At 38.1% G+C, this 19,541-nt stretch overlaps 3 protein-coding genes across 6 annotated transcripts; 1 reads left to right on the top strand and 2 right to left on the bottom strand.

The window, feature by feature from the left end:
- Positions 1–414: 414 nt before the first annotated feature.
- Positions 415–5,640, bottom strand: LOC129574621 (CCR4-NOT transcription complex subunit 7). Of its 3 annotated transcripts, none has more exons than XM_055456863.1 (4): positions 3,362–3,843; positions 2,525–2,961; positions 1,979–2,396; positions 415–1,161 (listed from the first exon to the last, which is right to left on the bottom strand). In XM_055456863.1, exons 1-4 carry the CDS (start codon positions 3,413–3,415, stop codon positions 1,042–1,044), a joined length of 1,029 nt encoding a protein of 342 aa, XP_055312838.1. In that variant the 5' UTR covers positions 3,416–3,843; the 3' UTR covers positions 415–1,041. The 3 variants fall into 3 exon arrangements, with proteins under 3 accessions (XP_055312838.1, XP_055312836.1, XP_055312837.1); XM_055456862.1 differs by lacking the exons at positions 415–1,161; positions 3,362–3,843 and adding exons at positions 4,053–4,671; positions 5,398–5,640 and having other exon boundaries at positions 1,274–2,396; XM_055456861.1 differs by having other exon boundaries at positions 415–2,396; positions 3,362–3,898.
- Positions 5,641–5,823: 183 nt separating this feature from the next.
- LOC129574620 (HMG box-containing protein 4) lies at positions 5,824–7,946 on the top strand. The gene is made up of 3 exons (XM_055456860.1): positions 5,824–6,265; positions 6,381–7,459; positions 7,572–7,946. Exons 1-3 carry the CDS (start codon positions 6,238–6,240, stop codon positions 7,743–7,745), a joined length of 1,281 nt encoding a protein of 426 aa, XP_055312835.1. The 5' UTR covers positions 5,824–6,237; the 3' UTR covers positions 7,746–7,946.
- A 1-nt stretch (position 7,947) lies between these two features.
- On the bottom strand, positions 7,948–10,895 carry LOC129574622 (uncharacterized). Of its 2 annotated transcripts, none has more exons than XM_055456865.1 (3): positions 10,536–10,895; positions 9,840–10,262; positions 7,948–9,557 (listed from the first exon to the last, which is right to left on the bottom strand). In XM_055456865.1, exons 2-3 carry the CDS (start codon positions 10,015–10,017, stop codon positions 8,662–8,664), a joined length of 1,074 nt encoding a protein of 357 aa, XP_055312840.1. In that variant the 5' UTR covers positions 10,018–10,262; positions 10,536–10,895; the 3' UTR covers positions 7,948–8,661. The 2 variants fall into 2 exon arrangements, with proteins under 2 accessions (XP_055312840.1, XP_055312841.1); XM_055456866.1 differs by having other exon boundaries at positions 10,530–10,821.
- Positions 10,896–19,541: the final 8,646 nt, after the last annotated feature.

A 19,541-nucleotide genomic window follows, 5' to 3' on the forward strand; every position in this document is an offset into this window, starting at 1 on the left:
AAAAAATAATCCAAATATTACCTAGTATTACTTTTTCCGAACAATAGTATTATTTTTTAGAGGAGTATTACTCAAGTAAAAGTAATACCACTTTTGGAGTTTGCACTAGACAGAATTGATTTTTAAGAGTGATGACCTTTTTTTGCTCTTCAAATTTTGATGTTGGGGCGGCATTTTGATTTTGGGGCGGAAAGAACTTTTAAACTGATACAAACAAATTGTTTGCTGTCAAATCCTGTCTCGCTCACACCAACCGTCACACTGACTCGTTCGTGGACGAATTGCTGTTAGCGTAAAAGAGATGTTGTTCGCAGTAAACTCAGTTTAGATGTTCTTTGCTTCGGGCGGCAAATTTCCTTTGCACGCCGCCGCAAATCACCATCATCAACGCCTGAAAAAAATCAAACACATGAGTTTGTTGATTTGTTTGCATTTTTTTCATTGTTTTCTTCTTTTTTTTTCTTCATCATCTTCATCTTCTTCTCATGTTTATTTAAAAAATTATTATTGTGAAGCAATGAACGTGAAATACACACACAAATATTATTAATTTAAAAAATACAGTCAGACATTTTTGTTTCTTTTCTTTTTCTATAAAAAAACGAAGCGAAAATTAAAAAGTGCTAATTAAAGAGGAAAATTCGGGTGAATGCGGGACAAATGGATGGTTACACCGAATGAATTTGTTTTTTAAACGAAAGAATTACAAAGGAACAAACAAAAAAACAGAAAATTGTTGCTGCGATAGAATCATATGATTGAGATGTTGCTATGTGTGTGTGTGTGGCACGAAATTGCCCCGTCAATTTCATTTCATGTTTTTCTTAAATAATTTTTTTTTCTCTGCTTTTTTCTCCACGATACCATTTTTTTCATTCATTGTTTTTGTTTTGCGTATCTGGTTCTGATTGGGATTTATTTTTCTTCATTCCAAATTGTGGGGAGAACACCTCCGGTGCTGATGGTAACACAGGCTATATTTTTTTTATTGATCTTTGACGGTTATTACGGCGGCGACGGAGTTATCGATTGTAAATCGCATCATGAAGAGTTTGTATCGCCGTTATCGTGGTAGTTATTTCCATTTATTATAAATGTGTTGCCTAGGCCATACAAATGGCCGCAGTATTTTGCATTATCAATGTTATCCTCAAAGAACATCTGCATACGGCGCCAAGAAAATAAAAAGAAACGGGAAAGAGAAGAGAGATATTATGAGATTAATGGGTGGATTCGATTTTGAATGTGAAATAAAATGAACTACTGGCTACAATGATATTGATAAATCTACGGTTTTTATTTTAGCGTTGGGCGATTGGTGTGTGTAATCGTGTGACATTTGCTGAATTTATCGGCATGGCTTCATACAATTGTTTTTCGTTCTATTCTTTTGTTCTTTCTACGCATTTCATCGATTTGAAGAAAGAACACTATCAACCATCAACAACCGAAGTGTAAAAAAATGCAAGATAAAAAAAGATGCAAAGCAATTTGATTGCTTGCAATGACATTTGGATCATACAAAGAAATTGTAATTTTGCTTTTGGAAAATGCTTTTTGGAAATGGATCATTTGCACACACACACAAAAAATGTGCCAAAATTGGTATAAATCAATTAGAAAAAAAGTGTACAATAATTTAAGATATTGTGTTCACGATTCGATGTGTGAATTTGATGGAGAATTGATTTTGTTGATTCAGTTCGGTTCAATTGAATAACATGACTTTGTCATTTGCTTCATCGGCTGCAATTGCATTGTGATTGATATCCAGTTTCGATTCAGTGTCATCACTGTCATTATCGTCTCTGATGGAAATCAGTTTGCCGTTGATGCCATTGCCATTGCCATTGTCGGTGATCGTGTCGCTGCCGCTGCCATTCTCAATTTTCACACTTGTGTAGTCATCACAACATCGCCAAAATAATTTCTTCTCCGAATTCTTTATAGCTAAACGAAATTCAACGCAATCATATACCTCTCTCATTTTGAAGAATGCCATTCCGGTTAGATGTGAATCGGAACCGGCCTGATGTTGCGGTCCCACGCGTCGTAGCTCCAGCTGATCGGCCACTTCTTGTAAGCCACCTTTGAGATTTTTACACGATTTCATCAAATACTTTACATCGTAAATGGTTGGAAAGTACAATCGCAACAGTTCAAAAAATTCCCCCTCTTCGGCCGGCAAATTTTGGTCGGTTAATAATTTAAGTAGGTAGCCAAAATCGTAGCCGGAATGAAAGCTCAACCACTTAATATTGTCCATCAGCACAATGCCCGATGTCATTAGCAATTCGGCAAAATCCATTGGATCGATACCCTCCTCTTCATGTTTATTGAATTGAATGCCCGAATTTCGCAGCAAATCGATTGAATCTTGAGCGTACATATCCTCTCTGTAGGCGGGTAGAATGAGAAAAGTAACAAATTAATATTGGCTTACGTTTTGCCGGATTAAATTCAACTTGAGATCGCATTAAAATTTGAATGAGAAAAAGTGAAGCTGAAACCATGTTACACTCACTGTATATTGAATTTGAAGTTGAACTGCCATGTTGAGTAGCCGCTGGGTGTTTTCGCTTCGTCATCCATAAATGTAAGGCCCAACTGAATGATGCGCAACAAATCGACATTACATTTTAACAATTGATACTGATAATCGGCGGCCGATCGAAATTCACCGATTGGACGAGCCACCACACCCGGAAACTCGGTGTCCATTGCCACATAATTGTATTTTTGTACGATTTGACGAATTGTACGAAATTCCTCTTCTAAATTGTGTCGCCATACATCACGAATTCCACATTCTTCATTGTTCGGTATTTGTCCAGATGCATTTGCCGATGTTGAATGCGTTGTACCACCGCTGCTGCCTGTGCCACCAATTGTCCCACTAGCATTGTTACCAACACCAACTGGAACACTGCCACCAATTGCAGATGGCATCTGGTTGTAATACTGCAAATGAAACCGAAAAAAACCACACAGGTTGTTGTCATTGACGTTGAAATTTTTTTGGCTCATCTTAAATTGAGTTGATAAATGGAAAAGGAACAGTAATCTTATTCTTGTGAACGCTCTAATGCGTAGAGAGACTTAACCAAAAATCACATCTCACTTACGGAGAGAAAAAAAAGAAGTAAATCAATCGCTCAACTTGAAAAAATATAAATCGTTGAATCTATTGAAAATTCGATAAAGGGAAGAGAGAAAAAAAACAATGGCTTTGAATGAAACTTTTCAAAAATGTTGAATCAAAACATAAAAAATTCCCCGGTTTTCCTTGAATCAGAAAATAAAAATGAACGAGCACCTCAACAAATTTTCTATACAGTTGCAGAAAAAAATAACATATTACCATGGGTGTTTGCACGTAGCATGGCACAAATGTTTGACCAATATTATAAAACATATCAAAAATGTGTGTGAAATGTCTCTGAATTGCCTATTGATTTGCCCGGAAAATTCGTTGACTATGTTTTTCTTTTGGTTTTATCGTTGATTGTGAACTTTTTGATTATTTTAAGGATGATTGAGATCGAACGATTGAACAAACGTGCCGAAAGAAACACAATTTCCGTTTGAACTTTAATTTTGTTTGATTAAGCTTAAAAACTACTTAAAAACTAGAACGTTTCACCGGCGAAACCGTTGTTACTTTGAATTTTTTTCGACTTTTCTATGAATTTTGCGATTTTTTTTTCTCTCGTTATTTATGGCTATTTTTAAAAATAAAGTGTTATTTTGTAATTAACACGTGCTTCATTTGGAGCAGTATCGCAGTGAGTGGTCGTGCAATCACACTTTGCAAATCAAATGGTCGTTCTATCAAAACGGTAAATTCTGTCATATCGAATTTGTGCAGTGTAACGTGCTCACGGTATGAGCATGGTGTGTTGTTGCATGTCATTTGTTCGGATCGATTTGCCTACCGGCGAATATGCGGTATTCACTAGATATTTGTTTGTCTCTCGTGTTTGGTCATAATGAAAATGGATGTTCGGTTTTTTTTTTCGTTTTTCCTTAAATTAAATCATAAATTCACTTACATTTGTTAGATCACCAATTTTCTCTGCCACGATGTGTCTCTGGTTCGGAATAAAGTTTGGTTCGAAATGATGGGTGATTCGGTTTGATTTGGTTTTGCGTTGACCGGCTATGTAAAGTGTATGTTTGTTGGTTGTGTGTGTGCGTGTGAAAGTATGAGAGCAAAGATATGTTTCGATGACTTGATGTTGTTGCTACTGTGTTCCTTTCTTCTTCTCGGTTTACTCTCTCCCTCTCGCTCTCTCGCTCCCTCGCTCCCTCTTGTTTTCTCTCTCTCTCTCTGTGTATGTGTGTTAATAATTTCGCTTCACCACCGAATCAATGCGCCGCCCGATTTCGGTGCGTGTGAATGCAATGTGATTACAGTTGCCGACAAAACCCTTTCGTCGACCACTTGTTCGATGGATTTTTTTCCGCTTGTCGGTTGGAATCGTTGTGATTTGTCTCGTTACGAGCTGTTTGTGTCCAGGCAATTTGTAATACGTGGTGAATGCAATCGTAATCATTCGATTTTGTGAAATTAGCTCGGATGCCAATAAATTTCCGCCGAAAATGTTCATTGATCACACGATAGATTGGGTTGCAATGTCAAAATGTGTATCGCAAAAAAAATAAGGTGTCCTAAACCGAGAGCGAAGTGTGGAAGAGAAAAAGAGAATAGAAAAAAATGACAATTAGTTGTATGAAACATGTTAAATACTTGTAAGTTCAATTAAACAAACAATCCAATTGACAGATACTGAATTTGCTGTCAAAAACACACATGAATCACACTGGAAGGTGCCAACTAATTCTTCACAGTGAGAAATTTACACTTTGTTTTTGTTCAAAGAGAAACTAAATGAACTGACAGAAAACTTAAGTAAACGAAATCGAGGCGTTTCGTATGATTTAAATGGCAATTCGCGTGTTGAATTGAGCACTTGCACAATGCGCGCGGCACGGATTACATTGGTACGGATATCAGATCGAGTCAATTGAAGAGTCAACAAAACTCGTAATGTCGGCCAATTTACTCGTCGAAAGCACTTTTTTCCGAATGAAACTGGTTGACACGATCGTCGTCGTGTGACACTCAATGCAATTTTCTCGATTTGATTTTTCCGATTCGGCCAATTCTAGAATTTGTTAGATTTTCCACATTTATTTACGTCTTATTCTGGATCCGAATGTTTTTGCTTGTTATTCTGTCTGAGCTAAATATCGTCGATGGACACTCGAGTCGTAAGCGTATGATGGATTTGCATTCATTCACTCACTCACTCGGGGCCCCGACCGAGATTTTGTATGCAAACAACAAGCAAAACAACGAACGAATTTTTCTCTAGCCCAAAATGTATAACCTACTATCAAAATGTTGTTTCGGAAATGCTATCCGAATGATGGGTAAACTACTGCAAACGAAAAATTTTGATACACTTTTGACGGTAGAAATAAAACGAACGAACAGAATTAAAAACACTTTTTCCAACACATTTTATTCCTTTCTTTCCACTTTGAGTTTTTTTTCGTTCTTTTTTTTCTTCTCTCGTTTCGTTTCGGTACTACTATGTGCTGGGTATCGGTGTGTATATTTTTTTTTTCGGTCGTCCACTAAAATGTCATGGCGGCATTAATCAAGTTTGATGTTATATATGTCGTTCAGGCAGTAGCGAAAAACCCGCGCGTCAGTGGTAAGGCTAAGAAAATAGTCGGAATGTGTAATGTGAATACAGACCAATTCGCCGCGCGTAACACACTCACAAATACCGTATTTCATCATTTGAATTATTAATTGCTGAATTGATGGGGAAATTTGTGCGAAATTGTGCTAGATTTACCTAGACAAAATAAAAATCCATTCGAAATCGTAATTTTGTACCAATTTACTGGCATCAGCCCAAAATTACGCATTTCATTTCGGTTGTTTACGTGCCGTTCGAATGATGTGAATGCGTAAACGCAATCCCATAACACAATGTGCTCTACGACAGCAGCAGCAGCAGCACTGAGGGCGAAGAATGATCGCTTCGATGGAGAGCCGCAAGAGGGTGCTCGCAATGCGTACGATTCCAAATGATGTCTTCAATTTTTGACATTCCGCAGAAAATTGATGTACAAAAAAGTTTGTTTACTTTTTAGCGGGCGCAAAACATTTCCATCACAAATTTTAATTTGAATTTCAGCCGCACACATCGAATCAACACCATGGAAAGTTCACCAGTGAGTGGAAAAGGTAAGAAAATCCATTGAAATTGTGAACTGTATTTGCGATAAACCGCAAAGGTGATTGAGAGTATTAAAAAAAAAATCAACGCAACCAAATGATTATTATCACATTCGTTCGGCAGATAATTTGGAGGTAACCGGAGTTTCAAGAAGTGGACGCGTACGAAAGAAATCATCAAAATTGCTGGATTTTCAGTCACCCGATGACATTGACACAGCCAAAGTGCTGAAACGCACCGCACACAAAAGTCCATCCACAAAAATCGCATCACAACGGTCGGCCACCAACTCTGGCGCCCATTCAAAATCATCGATCAAAGCGTATTTCCAGCCAGTTGTAAAAGCAACCAACAGTTCACACACCACAAATAATTTGCTGCGAACACCGAACAAACATGAGAAACCCGAAGTGGCCATCGACAAACAGATCGACATGCTGTTGTCATCGAGTAAATATTCAGCGGACGACGATGACGATGTGGACGATGACGATGACGATGATGCAATGAATGTAGATAATAACAATGATGTCGATTCTGATGAGGATTTTGAACTAGCAATCGATACGACAATGCGAAAGAGTGCGTATATGTCTGAGAAATCATCGAAAAAGAAGATTTTCAAAGACGGTGAAATTGTACTGAGTCGACCGCAACGAAAAGACAAAGGCAAACCACGATTTACCGCGTATATGCTGTGGGCGAAAGAGGCACGGCAAGAATTGCAAAAATCAAATCCAAACATGGATTTCTCACAAGCATCACGGCGTTTGAGCAAGATGTGGGCCATTGTACCGAATAATGAGAAAAATATATGGCGACGCCGTGCTAAACGTGTTACCGTCAAAAATAAAAAAGCATTGAAAACCGGCGACAAATTAACCACAAAATATTTGAATAAACCGGGTCAAAAGAAACCGGGCCGCAAGCCAAAACGTACAAAAGACACAAAACCAGATGTGATTCCATCACCATCACCATCGAAAAAAACCAAAAGCGATCGAAGGTCCACCGCATCGAATAGCTCAAGGGATGAAGATCTATCGAAACAGAAATCGGTGCTGAATAACAGTAATAATTTAAGCGCAATATTGCCGGGAGCGTACAAAGTCACTGGCATCGGGCCGACCGAAGTAGCCGCACATCTCAAACTATTAGGCGATAATTTAGCAATCATCGGCCAACGGCTCAAAGAACATGAGGTGAGCAGATACGGATGTCATTGTTTTTGGTGTCTAAAACACATTCACCTTCATTTTCAAACTCATTCGGACATTTAACTACCAATTTTCCTCTTTTTTCTCTTTTTCACAGGGTCAAATAACCGTTTCCGGCAGTCTATCGGTGCTGTTGGACAGCTTACTATGCTCACTCGGCCCGTTAATGTGTCTTACAACAATCATACCGGAGGTGGATGAACCTGGCCATCTAAAAGATACTCTAGTTAATATACTGGATAATATCGCGTACGTGATGCCTGGACTTTAAAAGTGACTCCGTCGTCGGCTCTTTTATTTTGTTTATTTAGACGTTTTTGTTTAGCATTTTAAGGTTGTCTCTCGTCGAGTTAGTCAATGCAAATATATTTCAAAGTATACATTTGAAAAAAAAAACCAACACTTTTTTGACCAAATGCAAAATAAAGAATTTTTATGGAAATCGAAATCGAAATTGAAACCAACGGAAAAACTGCTTTGTATATTTCTTTATTTCAAAAAATGTATAAATGTTTTTATATTTTATTTATTAATATGATGAAACTACAATGGAATATTTGGTGCTAAGATGTATTGATTTTATGGCCTATTCGCAGTGCTGATTTTTTTTCATTCGAATGCAAAATTCAGTTTTTCTATCGACACACATGGAGGGTTGAGAGGAGTAGAAATAGTGACGTTGTACAAATATAAATGTGGAATAAGCTGGCAAATTTTGTGTGGTGCACAAACGGGAAGGGGAGAAACGACTAAAAAAAAATCGGTCGAAACCAAATTTCGGAAACAAACTGATAGATTGTGCTAAAAGTGATATGAGATTACATAAATTTCTATCTAAAAAATATGGCATTCAAATTTTTTTTTTTTAGTAAATATTGTCTAACAATAATAATCATTTGTTTCTTTCAACTTTTCGATGTGACAACACAGATATTTTACTGAATTCATGCCAAAATAAAATCAATGAGAACGGAAAAAATAGATAGAATTGCGATAGAGAGGGGGAAAAAAATATAGAAAAGAAATATGAATTTAACTTAATAAAAAAAGGAAACTAACTGACGAATTTACGTTGTTTTGTACGGGACATACTACAAATTAGTTGACTTGTTTTATGGCCTTTTGCGAAGAATGCACATTTGGTGAGTCTGTCGCCGCAGTTATGTTCTCCAATGTTCATGTTCCGATCAAATGGCGATGCTGTCGAGTATGTTGTCCAAATGAGGTTCGCATGCGCTGATGTCATCACAATCCGCCTTCATCGCAGCCATTTGATTGAAAAGGTCTTTCAGTCTTTGTTCGCCCAATGCATTACCGGCCGTTTTCAGTGCACACAAGCAATGCCATGACAAAATTTTAAAGCAACTACGCCGAACCGAATTGTGTGTCTTATTGTCCCAAACTGGTGTGGCGCGTACGACGGGCCATGCCATTAAGGTGTAGTCCAACAGTGCGTCCCAATTTTCCGATTCGTTCAATTGATTCGATTGATCGACAACGGTTTTCTTGAATGTGGCCAAATGTGTGGCGGCCCGTGAATGGCCCACCGAATCGGTATTCTTCATCAATCGTGATGTTGGCAAACTTTTAAAGATGTTTTTCTTCAATTGAATCAATTGCTCTTCCATTGGCCTAATGTCCGGGATTGGTAGATTGTTACGAACCTTTGTTTCAATAGCCGGCTCATTGTTCACTAGCTCTTGAATCACATTGATCAATTGTGATTGGGATAAACCCTTAAGGATTTTTGACAACGGCGTCGTTTGATTTTGTTGAGCAATTGGTGATTCGGTGAAACGCAACCGTTTCATTTGTGGTGTATAGGCAGATAGCGGTGTGGCGACAGTTTGTGGTGTACGTATTTTTCGTGTCGGCGATTGACCTATCGAATGAGGTGATAGCATCACACTCGATGATGCAACACTATCCAAATGTAATCGCTTGCGTGGCGAACTACGTAGAGTCATCGTTGATGTGGATTTCGTTGGTGTTCGCAGTATTGAGAGTAGTGCAGCTGTTGACGATGGAATTTTATCCGGTGACCAATTGATCGAACGACGACGACCTCTTTGGCGAATTATCACTGAATATGGAACGAAAGAGAGAGAGAGAGAGAGGGAGAGAGAGAGAGAGAGAGAGAGAGAGAGAGAGAGAGAAAGAGAACGAGAGAAAAAACATGGTTAAATCGAAAGAAGAAATACGGTTGAATTCAGAGACGAAATATTCCTTTAAAACACCAAAATCGAGTCGAATTTTTCGTGTCGCCACATTTTTTGTGGATTGAAGAAGATTTTTTGTGGAAATTGATGAATAATGGCGAGAAAACTCAATGAAATAAATAATGGAAATCCAAAGCAAAACTTACACTCATCTTGTGATGGTGATGGTGTTAAATAGCCAAGCGGAATATTGTCCAATGGACTGTCGATGACGGTTCGATTCAGAAGCACCGGCACCTCATCCGTTGACACACGCAATTGGCTCATGCGAACTGGAATTTCAGCCAAAGCTGTACGACGACGATTCACTTGTGTTGTGGCCATTTTAGTGATGTAATTTCTTCTTGTGTTGCTTTCACTCTATCTCTCGTTCAGTCTCAATGCGTTGATGTATGCTCACGATACTCCGTCCCGATGTTGTTCTTTTCTCTTGGCTCTTTGCGTGTCAACTAACCGCGAAGAATCTTGTTCCGTTGAGTGATTGCTTGATTTCAATGTGGCCAATATAATCCGGTCTAAGAAGTATTGATGTAAATTATTACATCTCCTATCGATTTAACTCCCTGGCTCTGGAAAATCATCCAAAAAGTACATGCATTTAATTCACTGAACATAACCAAGAAAGCAGAAATGTTTGAAAATTACATAGAATTTTTTTTTTTGATTGGAAAAAGATTGATAAAAATGTTCATTCGATTAGAATGAACAGAATAATCCATTGAAAACACACATTTTGGTGTCTTAGCCAATCTTTTCAAATAACATCAAAATTACAACCAAAGTAAAAAACAACACATACACACACGTTGAAAAAAACTCATCCGAAAAAAACATACTTCTACCTTTTAACAACCTGCTTTAATCCAACTATTTCACCGTACAATTTCTAAGCTAAAATTTTCTCTGTTTTATTCTATGAATTTATCTTCAAATTTCCAAATGTTTGCCAAAGATGGAATAAGAAGAGGAAAAAACAGTGCTTTGTGTTTTCGTTACGTTTCTTTAGTCCTTTGAATGTGTCAAATAAGTGGAACGCTTTGCATTTTCCCGCCTAATACCATGTTTTGTTATTATTGTTATTATTGCAACTGTTGGTTTGAAATTTTTCGATCATATTCGTCGTTGTGTGTTGTGTGTTGTGTGTATGAACGTATATATGCTGTTTTAAAGCAAGCAACCAACGGACACGTATTTGTGTGTGTGTAGTGTAGACCAAGTGACAACCGAATGAAGTTGGTTCGCACGCAATTTCATTTGAAAATGAAAAGAAGTTTGTTTCTTGTTTTTTTTCGTAATTTTTTTTCTTCATTTTAATCGTTTTTTGCATGCGTTTTTCGGATTTTGATCTGCGTTCAGGGTGTATCGTTCAAAGAGTATGTCGAATTCATGTCGAAAATTCCATAAACGTGATTACGATCAAATTCATATCAATTTGGTGCTTGTATGGCGCGAAAATCAAATTCCAATAGTCAATGTACCTGATAGTGCAGCACGGTCGGTTTGAAATTCCGAAATAAAATGATTATTTTTTCAATCATAATAATTGATCGATTGAAAAGTTAATGACATTAATTTATTGTTATTATTTTTGTCTCTTATTCTAGACTGGCGTTCAATTGGTCTGGCTGCGGCGTTATTCTGTGTCACAGTCACTTAGAAAAGACCGACAATGTGTCTGGCGCGAGAATTACGTTGATTTCATCAAAAGATCAATAAAACAAATCAAAAGAGCAAATGCCTAAGAGTGCGAGAGCACAAGAGATAACAGTCATCATGTACATGTCGCCAATGACCGACACTCAGACAATAAAATAGTAACAAAATAGTTGGCGCTCACCAAAAATAGAACAATCAATTGAACGAGTATGCGTTTCGTTAGAATGCGGCGGGTATGAGTAACACAAACACACAACGAGGGGCCGGTGATGACGGCGGCGGTGGCGGCGGTAGCAGCAACACAACAACAACAACAACGAGCAAGAAAGGCAAAGGAATACATATAAATATAGATGTATGAGAAAGTGCGAGCGGCTTGCCTTTGCCTCATTAACGAATCTCATGTGAAATTAGTTTGAATTTGGTCAATATTTTTCCCGTTCTCGTTTCGAATATGCGAATGCTCTTTTTCAATGAATTGCACTGTGCGATGACACGATGATGATTTACGGCAAATGAGAAAGGAACGGTTTTATGTGTATTGACAGCCTACACTATTGCATTGTTGTGTGTGTGTGTGTGTGTGTGTGTGTGAGAGAGAGAGAGAGAGTGATCAGCGTTTAAAAATCGCTGTGAAATTTGTATGTGACCGACAAGAATAACATAAAATGAGGATACATATTAAAATATAATCAAATGAATGATGAGCGCATGCATTTTTTTTGTCGTCGTCGTCTTCTTCTTCTTCACATTTCTCTGTCTCTCTCACTCTCTCTATCTCCCCTTGTGCACCACATTTAAGTGGTTTCATTTAAGGCAAATTATTCACGCACAATCGATACTCTCTTTTCGCGTGATGTTAATCGTGTCGATTTATTCCGAGTGTGTTTGATTTTAATTCAATTTAATGTTTGTAAATATGAATTCATGGCATTCTATTTGTGGTCACTGGTCATGGGTTCAGTGTGAAGGAAAGAAAAGAAAGAAAGGAAAAAAAATCACACCAACAGCGGGGCATCAGAAGCAATGTGCCAATTATTTATTATGGAGTATGTGTGTAATGGGTTCGCAGTACGTGCAATGAAGCATGGAGAAGAACAAGTAGTCAAGTGAGTGAAAACGTATGAAAAGACTGCATTCATCACTCATTGATTTGATCTGAATGTTGGAATGCTCGCGAACGATGGACCGAGAGGGCCGAGCACGAGCAGCCAAGTGCGTGCGCACGTCCAAGTGTGTGATTCGCATGCAATGTGTGAGATATGTGATAAGTAAAATTTACAAGTGCCAATTTTGCGCGTTATTCAAAGCCCATATTCCATTACGCGACCGATGATGATCAATGGACACAAAAGGGGGGCAAAATGAAATGAAGGCAACTTAAATGAGCCGATTCACTTTGCTTCTCCTCTCGCTCTCGCATCGCACAAGCTGAAATTCTCTTGCTCGTTCCGATATGCCACATTGGCATGGGATCGTCAACATCAGCAAATGTCCAGGGTGTCACACATCCTGTTTCCAATTAGTTAATAAATGCATAGTGGACATTTGGTGTGTATTGCATTATATAAACACAATTAAATTTTCATTGAAAGGATTATTTGCCACTGCCACGCTCTTCTTTCTCCCACTCGTCATTCTCTCTCGCTGTGTGTTCATTAATTGCAGGAAAAGAAACATAAATTGTACGAGATATATGTGTTCGTTCATAATTCGCAGGCTCAATTTTTTTTTGCTTGCTTCCTTCTCACTTACTCTCGATCACTTTTCGCTTTTATTTGAGATGATTACGCTCTGAATGCGCGCGCGAAATTCTCTCTCGATTGAGGTCAGAAGTGAATTTAGTTGTTATTATGCACGGAAATATCGTGTTCAAATGCACAGCTCGTTTTCGCTCTATTTTCCCACGGTTATGCATATATGCAATAAGGATGATGAGTTATGGACCCGATGATAATTTGTATGTACATTGTACAGGGGCACGCGGTTTGAGTGGACGAGCGATCGACTTTCGCGTGAATGCAATTCTTGTGGGTGAATTAATGTGTTAATGTCGTGGCCGCATTTGAGAGAGAGAGAGAGAGAGAGAGAGAGAGAGAGAGCGATCAACCGAAAATGTTGCAGTTACGATTGCGGCATTCCATTCGGCACCAAATTCAAAATCACTTGTTTTCGATTCGTTGAGAGCGCCGATCGTTTCATACTATACTTTTTTTCTGGTTCGGTCGCATGAACGCGCTTCGATTGATCGCGAAATATTTGTCGATACAAACACATACAAACGCGAAATTCCGAAGAGCGATTTTCGGAATTGGTCTCAATTTTATGGGAATTGTTGGGTATTTTACCATTTTAATGAGAACGCTTATTTCGTAGGACGTGCGCGCGATTTTTTTTTTTTCATTCTCTTCGCGCTTCTCAACCGCGCTTGTTGCTACCGAAATATTATTCAGCATCAACATTCATGAATGTCATTGTAACGCGCTGCATTGCATTTGACCAGGCGTCATCTATACGATACACGAGTTGATCATTGAGAGAGAGAGAAATAAAAAGCCACAACCGAAACGAACAAATGCTAAAAAGTAGCGTTGAATAATATCAAAGTTTTAACTCTCTGTGTGCTGTTTTTTTCTGCTCTTGCTACTGTTACCGATGCTGTTCGCTTTGATTCGATTGAGCTGAAATTCCTTCCGATGAATTTCGTTATTAATATTTATGAAAGTTCTTTTATGCCCCCGCTCGTCTTTTTCGGCAATGTGTGTGTGTGTGTGCCCGATTGAAACGATCGATTGGCCGCTTGCCGTTTTGTTCACAGAAGAGTGTGAAAGAAAGAGCCGCCGAGTGATCTTTTCCATTGAATATAATATGTCCGATTGAATTTTATACGGAATACAAAATGCAAAAATGTGTTGCTTAGCGGCAAACATGTAAAAACGGCGAATGATACAGGATGGGGGGCAGAAAAAAAAACAGAGCATGCGAATGAACACTTTCTGCATTTTTCGGGACGGTCGCGCACCCGCAATGCAAACAACCAATACCGCGCCAATGGGACCTTTTTTTTCCTCGTTCGGTTCACACCAAGTGCCGCAGATCTCAGAGAGTGATTTGTGAGTAAAAATGAGTGAATAGCAACAGCGGAATCTTTTTAGTTCCTTTTATTCGCCTTCTAAAATGACCTTTGTGTGCATCGTTGTGAACTACTTTTTCTCAACTGTTTAGTTTTTTGCTCGGTCAGTGCCGATTTGGGTGTGTGACCAGGCGATTATTTGATTTTCAAATGAAAACCATGACACATCCATTAAGCACTTCATTGCTCGCATATGCCACATTTCCCGCGAACCTCAATTTTGAATTGATAATGTCTAACAAAACAATTGTGCGCTCTCGCGCGACAATTATCTCAAGGGGGATAGCTAGGAACAAAAAAGAAAGTACACGATAGTTTTTCGTCTCTCTGACCGAATCCAGATTGATCATGAAGTTGAAACGGCAATTCCGAAAAAGTGTCACACACTAGATATTTCCATCCGGATCAACATACATCTATGTCAATTGGGCGCACGCCAATCTGCACTAAAATGTATTTGCAATGGAAAAATTGTTTATTTTAAGCGAAGTGAAGCAAGTGTGCGGGCGCGCACATCATCCTCTCACACACACTACATACAACCAGAGAATAGAAACGAAGAAAGAAAAAACTACACTGCAACAGAAAAAAAAGGACAACAACAACAAAATCGCGCGCTGACGAAGATGATGATGAACCAATGCGCTATAAAAATGTATTCGACTCGATAAATAATCAGTCTCATTCATGGTTCAATGTTTAGCTAATGACGAAATTGCATTTAACCTTGGTTTAGTCGCACATATTTGCGTGCTACTGGCAGTAGCCGGTCGCCATAGTGGCCGATACATAGAGAGCGCAGGCTCTCTGTGTATTAGAGAGATAGATGTATCGGTTTTAATGGCTCTAATGGCTGGACTTGTATTTTGTTGCTGCTTCATTCGTGCGCTCGCGCCACATAAATCGAATTGAGCTTTTGGATGAGCAAGAGTGCGAGTGCAAACCGTTTACGTCTAAACTATCATTTTTGTTTTTCCTTTCTACGTACTTGTTCTCACTCAATCTCGCTCTCTTGCTCTCGCTCACAGTTCATTTTCACACGAATTGATTTGAATATATGTTGTTGTTGTTGCTCACGGTGGGCTCACCGAGCCTCGATGATATCACTTTCCCTTTCTTTCGCGCTATTATTCTGTCCTTGACCGTACCTCAATAACAAGTATTCGTGTACAAAAACGCAATAGCGTTATCAACAACGGCAACGTACAATAGCTACTCTATGATGGGCTCTCTAAAATGTTGTGCGAACATGTATGATCGGCACTCGTCAACGCGAGATGAGCGTATGAGCGCACTCACGCGCCCGGCCAGAAAGAGAGAAGTCACAGTTTCAGAAAATTAAGGCGACCGAAAAAAATAAATAAATAATTGTGATTTTTAACGACTGGAGCAGAGCAAACAAAAAAGAGAGCGCAACAAGAATGGCGAAAAAACGCACATACACAAATCATACACAGCTACGTACAGATGAACGGAGGAGCATGACTTTAGACTCACAATGATTGCATATAATGATTCAATTCAATGATTTATTGCTTTTGATGTTTAGCCCGATTTCTAAGTTTTTTTTTCTGTTGTGATTGTTGCTGTTGTTATTATTATTATTATTATTTTTTGTTGTTGCTCGCTCACTTCTTCCCGTAGCCTCATCATCATTGTCGTCGTCGTCGTCGTCGTTGTCGCATGATGCGACTAAATCAAGATTCTATTTACTAACCGATGATTGCAAGCCGTTTCTTGACTTATTTTTATTCGCGCACACAGTACACAACGTACAGTACACAGCGTGCAAAAAGAGAAAGCAACAAAAAAGCAACACCGCCAACGACACAAAATTGCCGTGATTTGACAGATTCACAAGTTCAAGGCATCACATCTTCTATGCTGATTGTTATATTAAATGTGAACGACCATCGCTCTCGTGTTGTTGTTGTTTTTTTTTTTGTTGTGTTTGCTGTTGTTCGACATCAAACCCAAGGCATCCGATACACATATTCGCATATGGCGAACGCAATACGCGCGCGCGCACACCCGCACTCTCATAACAATCCATAAAGAGCTAATAAATCTTTTAAGTGCGAAAAGACATTACTAGCTTGGTAAATGCCCTGATAAACTGACTTTAATGAGAGCCCATGATCTTAATCTTGTTTTCCCTGGTGTGCGCGCCAACGAGCGCAGTGCAATGCATTTACGTCATATTCTCATTCATATTGGCCTTTTTCGTAAACAATATCGATCGACGACTCTTTTACGGACACCATCAAGTGGCAACCGCATTCACAGAGATCATTGCATTTAGGCGACTTGTTTTTGGCCACCAATTTAACATCGGCTCAATGGCTCATCCAACTCATTTAATCCGTCTCATCAGAGAGCTCATTTATCTTTCTCCACAGTTTGCACCATGAATTTTTTTTTCATCGTTTCGGGTCACGGCTCAACATTTTAAATGGACATCTGAATCATTAGATGACAACATAATTTGTTATTGCAACTTCGTTTCGAGTGACGCATTTTTGTTTCGCATACAACACCAACGAACGAAAAAGAGAAGAAAATAATGACGACCGAAGAGAGTAAATCCAAATTCCAAATTAAATCAAATCAAAAGTATGATCAGGAAATTACAAGAATTTAAGGCAATGATGAATTGCATCGAATCTGTCAACAAGCAACGCGAGTGAGAGATTGATAGAGAGTTTGAATTGACCAACAATCTTGAATTTTCTCGCAACGCGCCTTGATGCTAAGAACGGCCAAAAATGCTCAATTACTCGTCATTCACAAAAAAAAATGGTCATTTCAATGCATCCACAATTTGGCAAATTATGCGATTTTGATCGCATGGAAACCATTCAATTGAATTGTGGCCATTCTTTTAATGGATCCCATCTATAAGAGCAGCTAATAAGAATGGGCTTTTTTGTTTGTTTCGACGCTTGTTTGTTTTTGTTTTTTGCTTTCTTCTCTATGCTCGACAGTAGATCACATGGGAAGCTCTTGAGTTTCCACTTCAATTTATGTGCTATTGCTTTTGTTTGTCTAAAAAAAAAATTTCTGTTTCGTACATGTGTTCAGTCGTATAAATGTGATATTTCTCTCTGAAAGCAGTTAAATAAAGCTCTAGGACTTGATATACATGCCTAAATTATCCGCGTGTGCAGTCTATTACGAATGTTAAATGTAAAATAGAAGCACCCACGTGCGCCGCACTCATCGAATTTGATGAATCCACAAAATGCGCATGTTCAACTCATTTCCATGTTGAACTTTGAACAGAGCATATTGCATGTGTGTGGGTGATGCAAAGGATGAAACGTGTGCATCGAAGCCTAGCATTCTAGCTCCTTTTTGACCGTTTTTTTTCTGTTCTTTTCCTCTCTTATTCTACTTTCTCAGCAACAGCAAGATCATCTGCATACTAAACGATTATAAAATTTATCGAATTCACGAAAAACCTGGCAAACTTAATTTCCATGCCAAATCGTATACATTTCGCGATGAACAATTTAAATTGATGCACAGCGATGCAAAAGAACATGAGCTGCTGTTGACGACAATGTTAAAAGAAAAGAAGCCCGTTTTGAAAGGTGCTTTCTTCGAAGATTTTTTCATCGAATTTGATTTGTAGAGAGAAAACAAATATTGGAAGAAAATGTTTCTTTTGTAGGAAAAAATCACTGGCAGAAATGTGGTAATTTCGACAAAAACAATTATATACGCATATATTGTGATAGTGGCACAATCAATAAACAATTCGCCAGTCTTCTTTGATCTGGACGCAGAACAATAAGTCAATCAAATACTTATCCATTGAAAGTGGCTTTTCTTATGCTTATCCATCTTCATTGCGGTCACAAGTTGTGACACACCAGGACACAAGTGGCTGAAATACTTCAAAATATTGATAAATAAAACGATCGATCGGTTTTTGTTGTTGTTTGGAAAGTAAATTGTTGTTTGATTATTATTTAATACATTTTCAAAATTAGTTGCGACAATTGTAACAAACGAATAGAAAAAATACAAGTAAAGAAGAGGTTAAAGAGAAATTATAAATGAAAAAAAAACATGTGGATTAATTATTATAGGCCATAATTAGTTAAATATCAAATCAAATCGTAATAAATATGTTTTCATGACTTGTTAATTTGTTTGTTTATTCACCTCTGTCTCTTATCTCTTTCCTTTTTTCATTCGTTTCAGCGTCTTGCTCTACTATTCATCCACCCTACTGATATCATATAAAAATAATTACTAAATAGAAAATGTCGTGTAAAAATGCTAGAAAAATGCGAATACTCTCTTCAGTTTTTGTTGTTGTTTACAATTGTTGTTTTGTTTTTTTTTTTCACTTTTTGTTCACGTATCGTATTTATATCGTTTATTTTTTTTCCGTATGTAAATATTCTCAGTTGCATTGCATTGCTTCACGCTTCGTGTTTAATCAAAGGAGAATGAATAAATTCAATTCTCATATCGGATGAAAGTAGTAAGTTCATGTTATCTTTAAGTTATTCGTCATTTTGTTTGTTGCACTGAGTTTTCTCGCTTTCTTTCTGAATCTCTCTTCCTGCAACTCGACTGCATCGGCTATTTTTTGTGACGTAGAATGTTGGTCTCTTTTCTTTCCTTCTTGTTTTTTGAACAACAGTATGTGGATAATAAATGGGGATGATTCGGTGTTACAAATATGCAACGACTGCTAGTGTCGAACGTAAATGCACGTAAATGCTGCATAATATTAAACTCACCCATTAATTTTTCATTGTTTTCCTATTAAGAATGGATGCGTTTAGTATTATGTGACTTGACACTAGCAGTCCATGCAAATATGCCATTAATAATCATTTAAATTGCAATCATTTTTCCAACACAACTCTGCGCGCATAAAATGTCTCACATATGACTCGATGATGCATGCCCTCAAATGGATGCACTCAATATGTTAAAAAAAAATCGCTTTGTATTGGTATCAAAAATAACCCGTGTGAAAAATTTGTGACTGACTAGCCAGCCGTCTAATTTCGGACTTTTTGGCTGACTATCAGTAACT

Source organism: Sitodiplosis mosellana, unplaced genomic scaffold (assembly GCF_009176505.1).
Source record: "Sitodiplosis mosellana isolate CC-2019 unplaced genomic scaffold, AAFC_SMos_1.0 Smas_scaffold_6165, whole genome shotgun sequence".
Taxonomy (NCBI): Eukaryota; Metazoa; Arthropoda; class Insecta; order Diptera; family Cecidomyiidae; genus Sitodiplosis; species Sitodiplosis mosellana.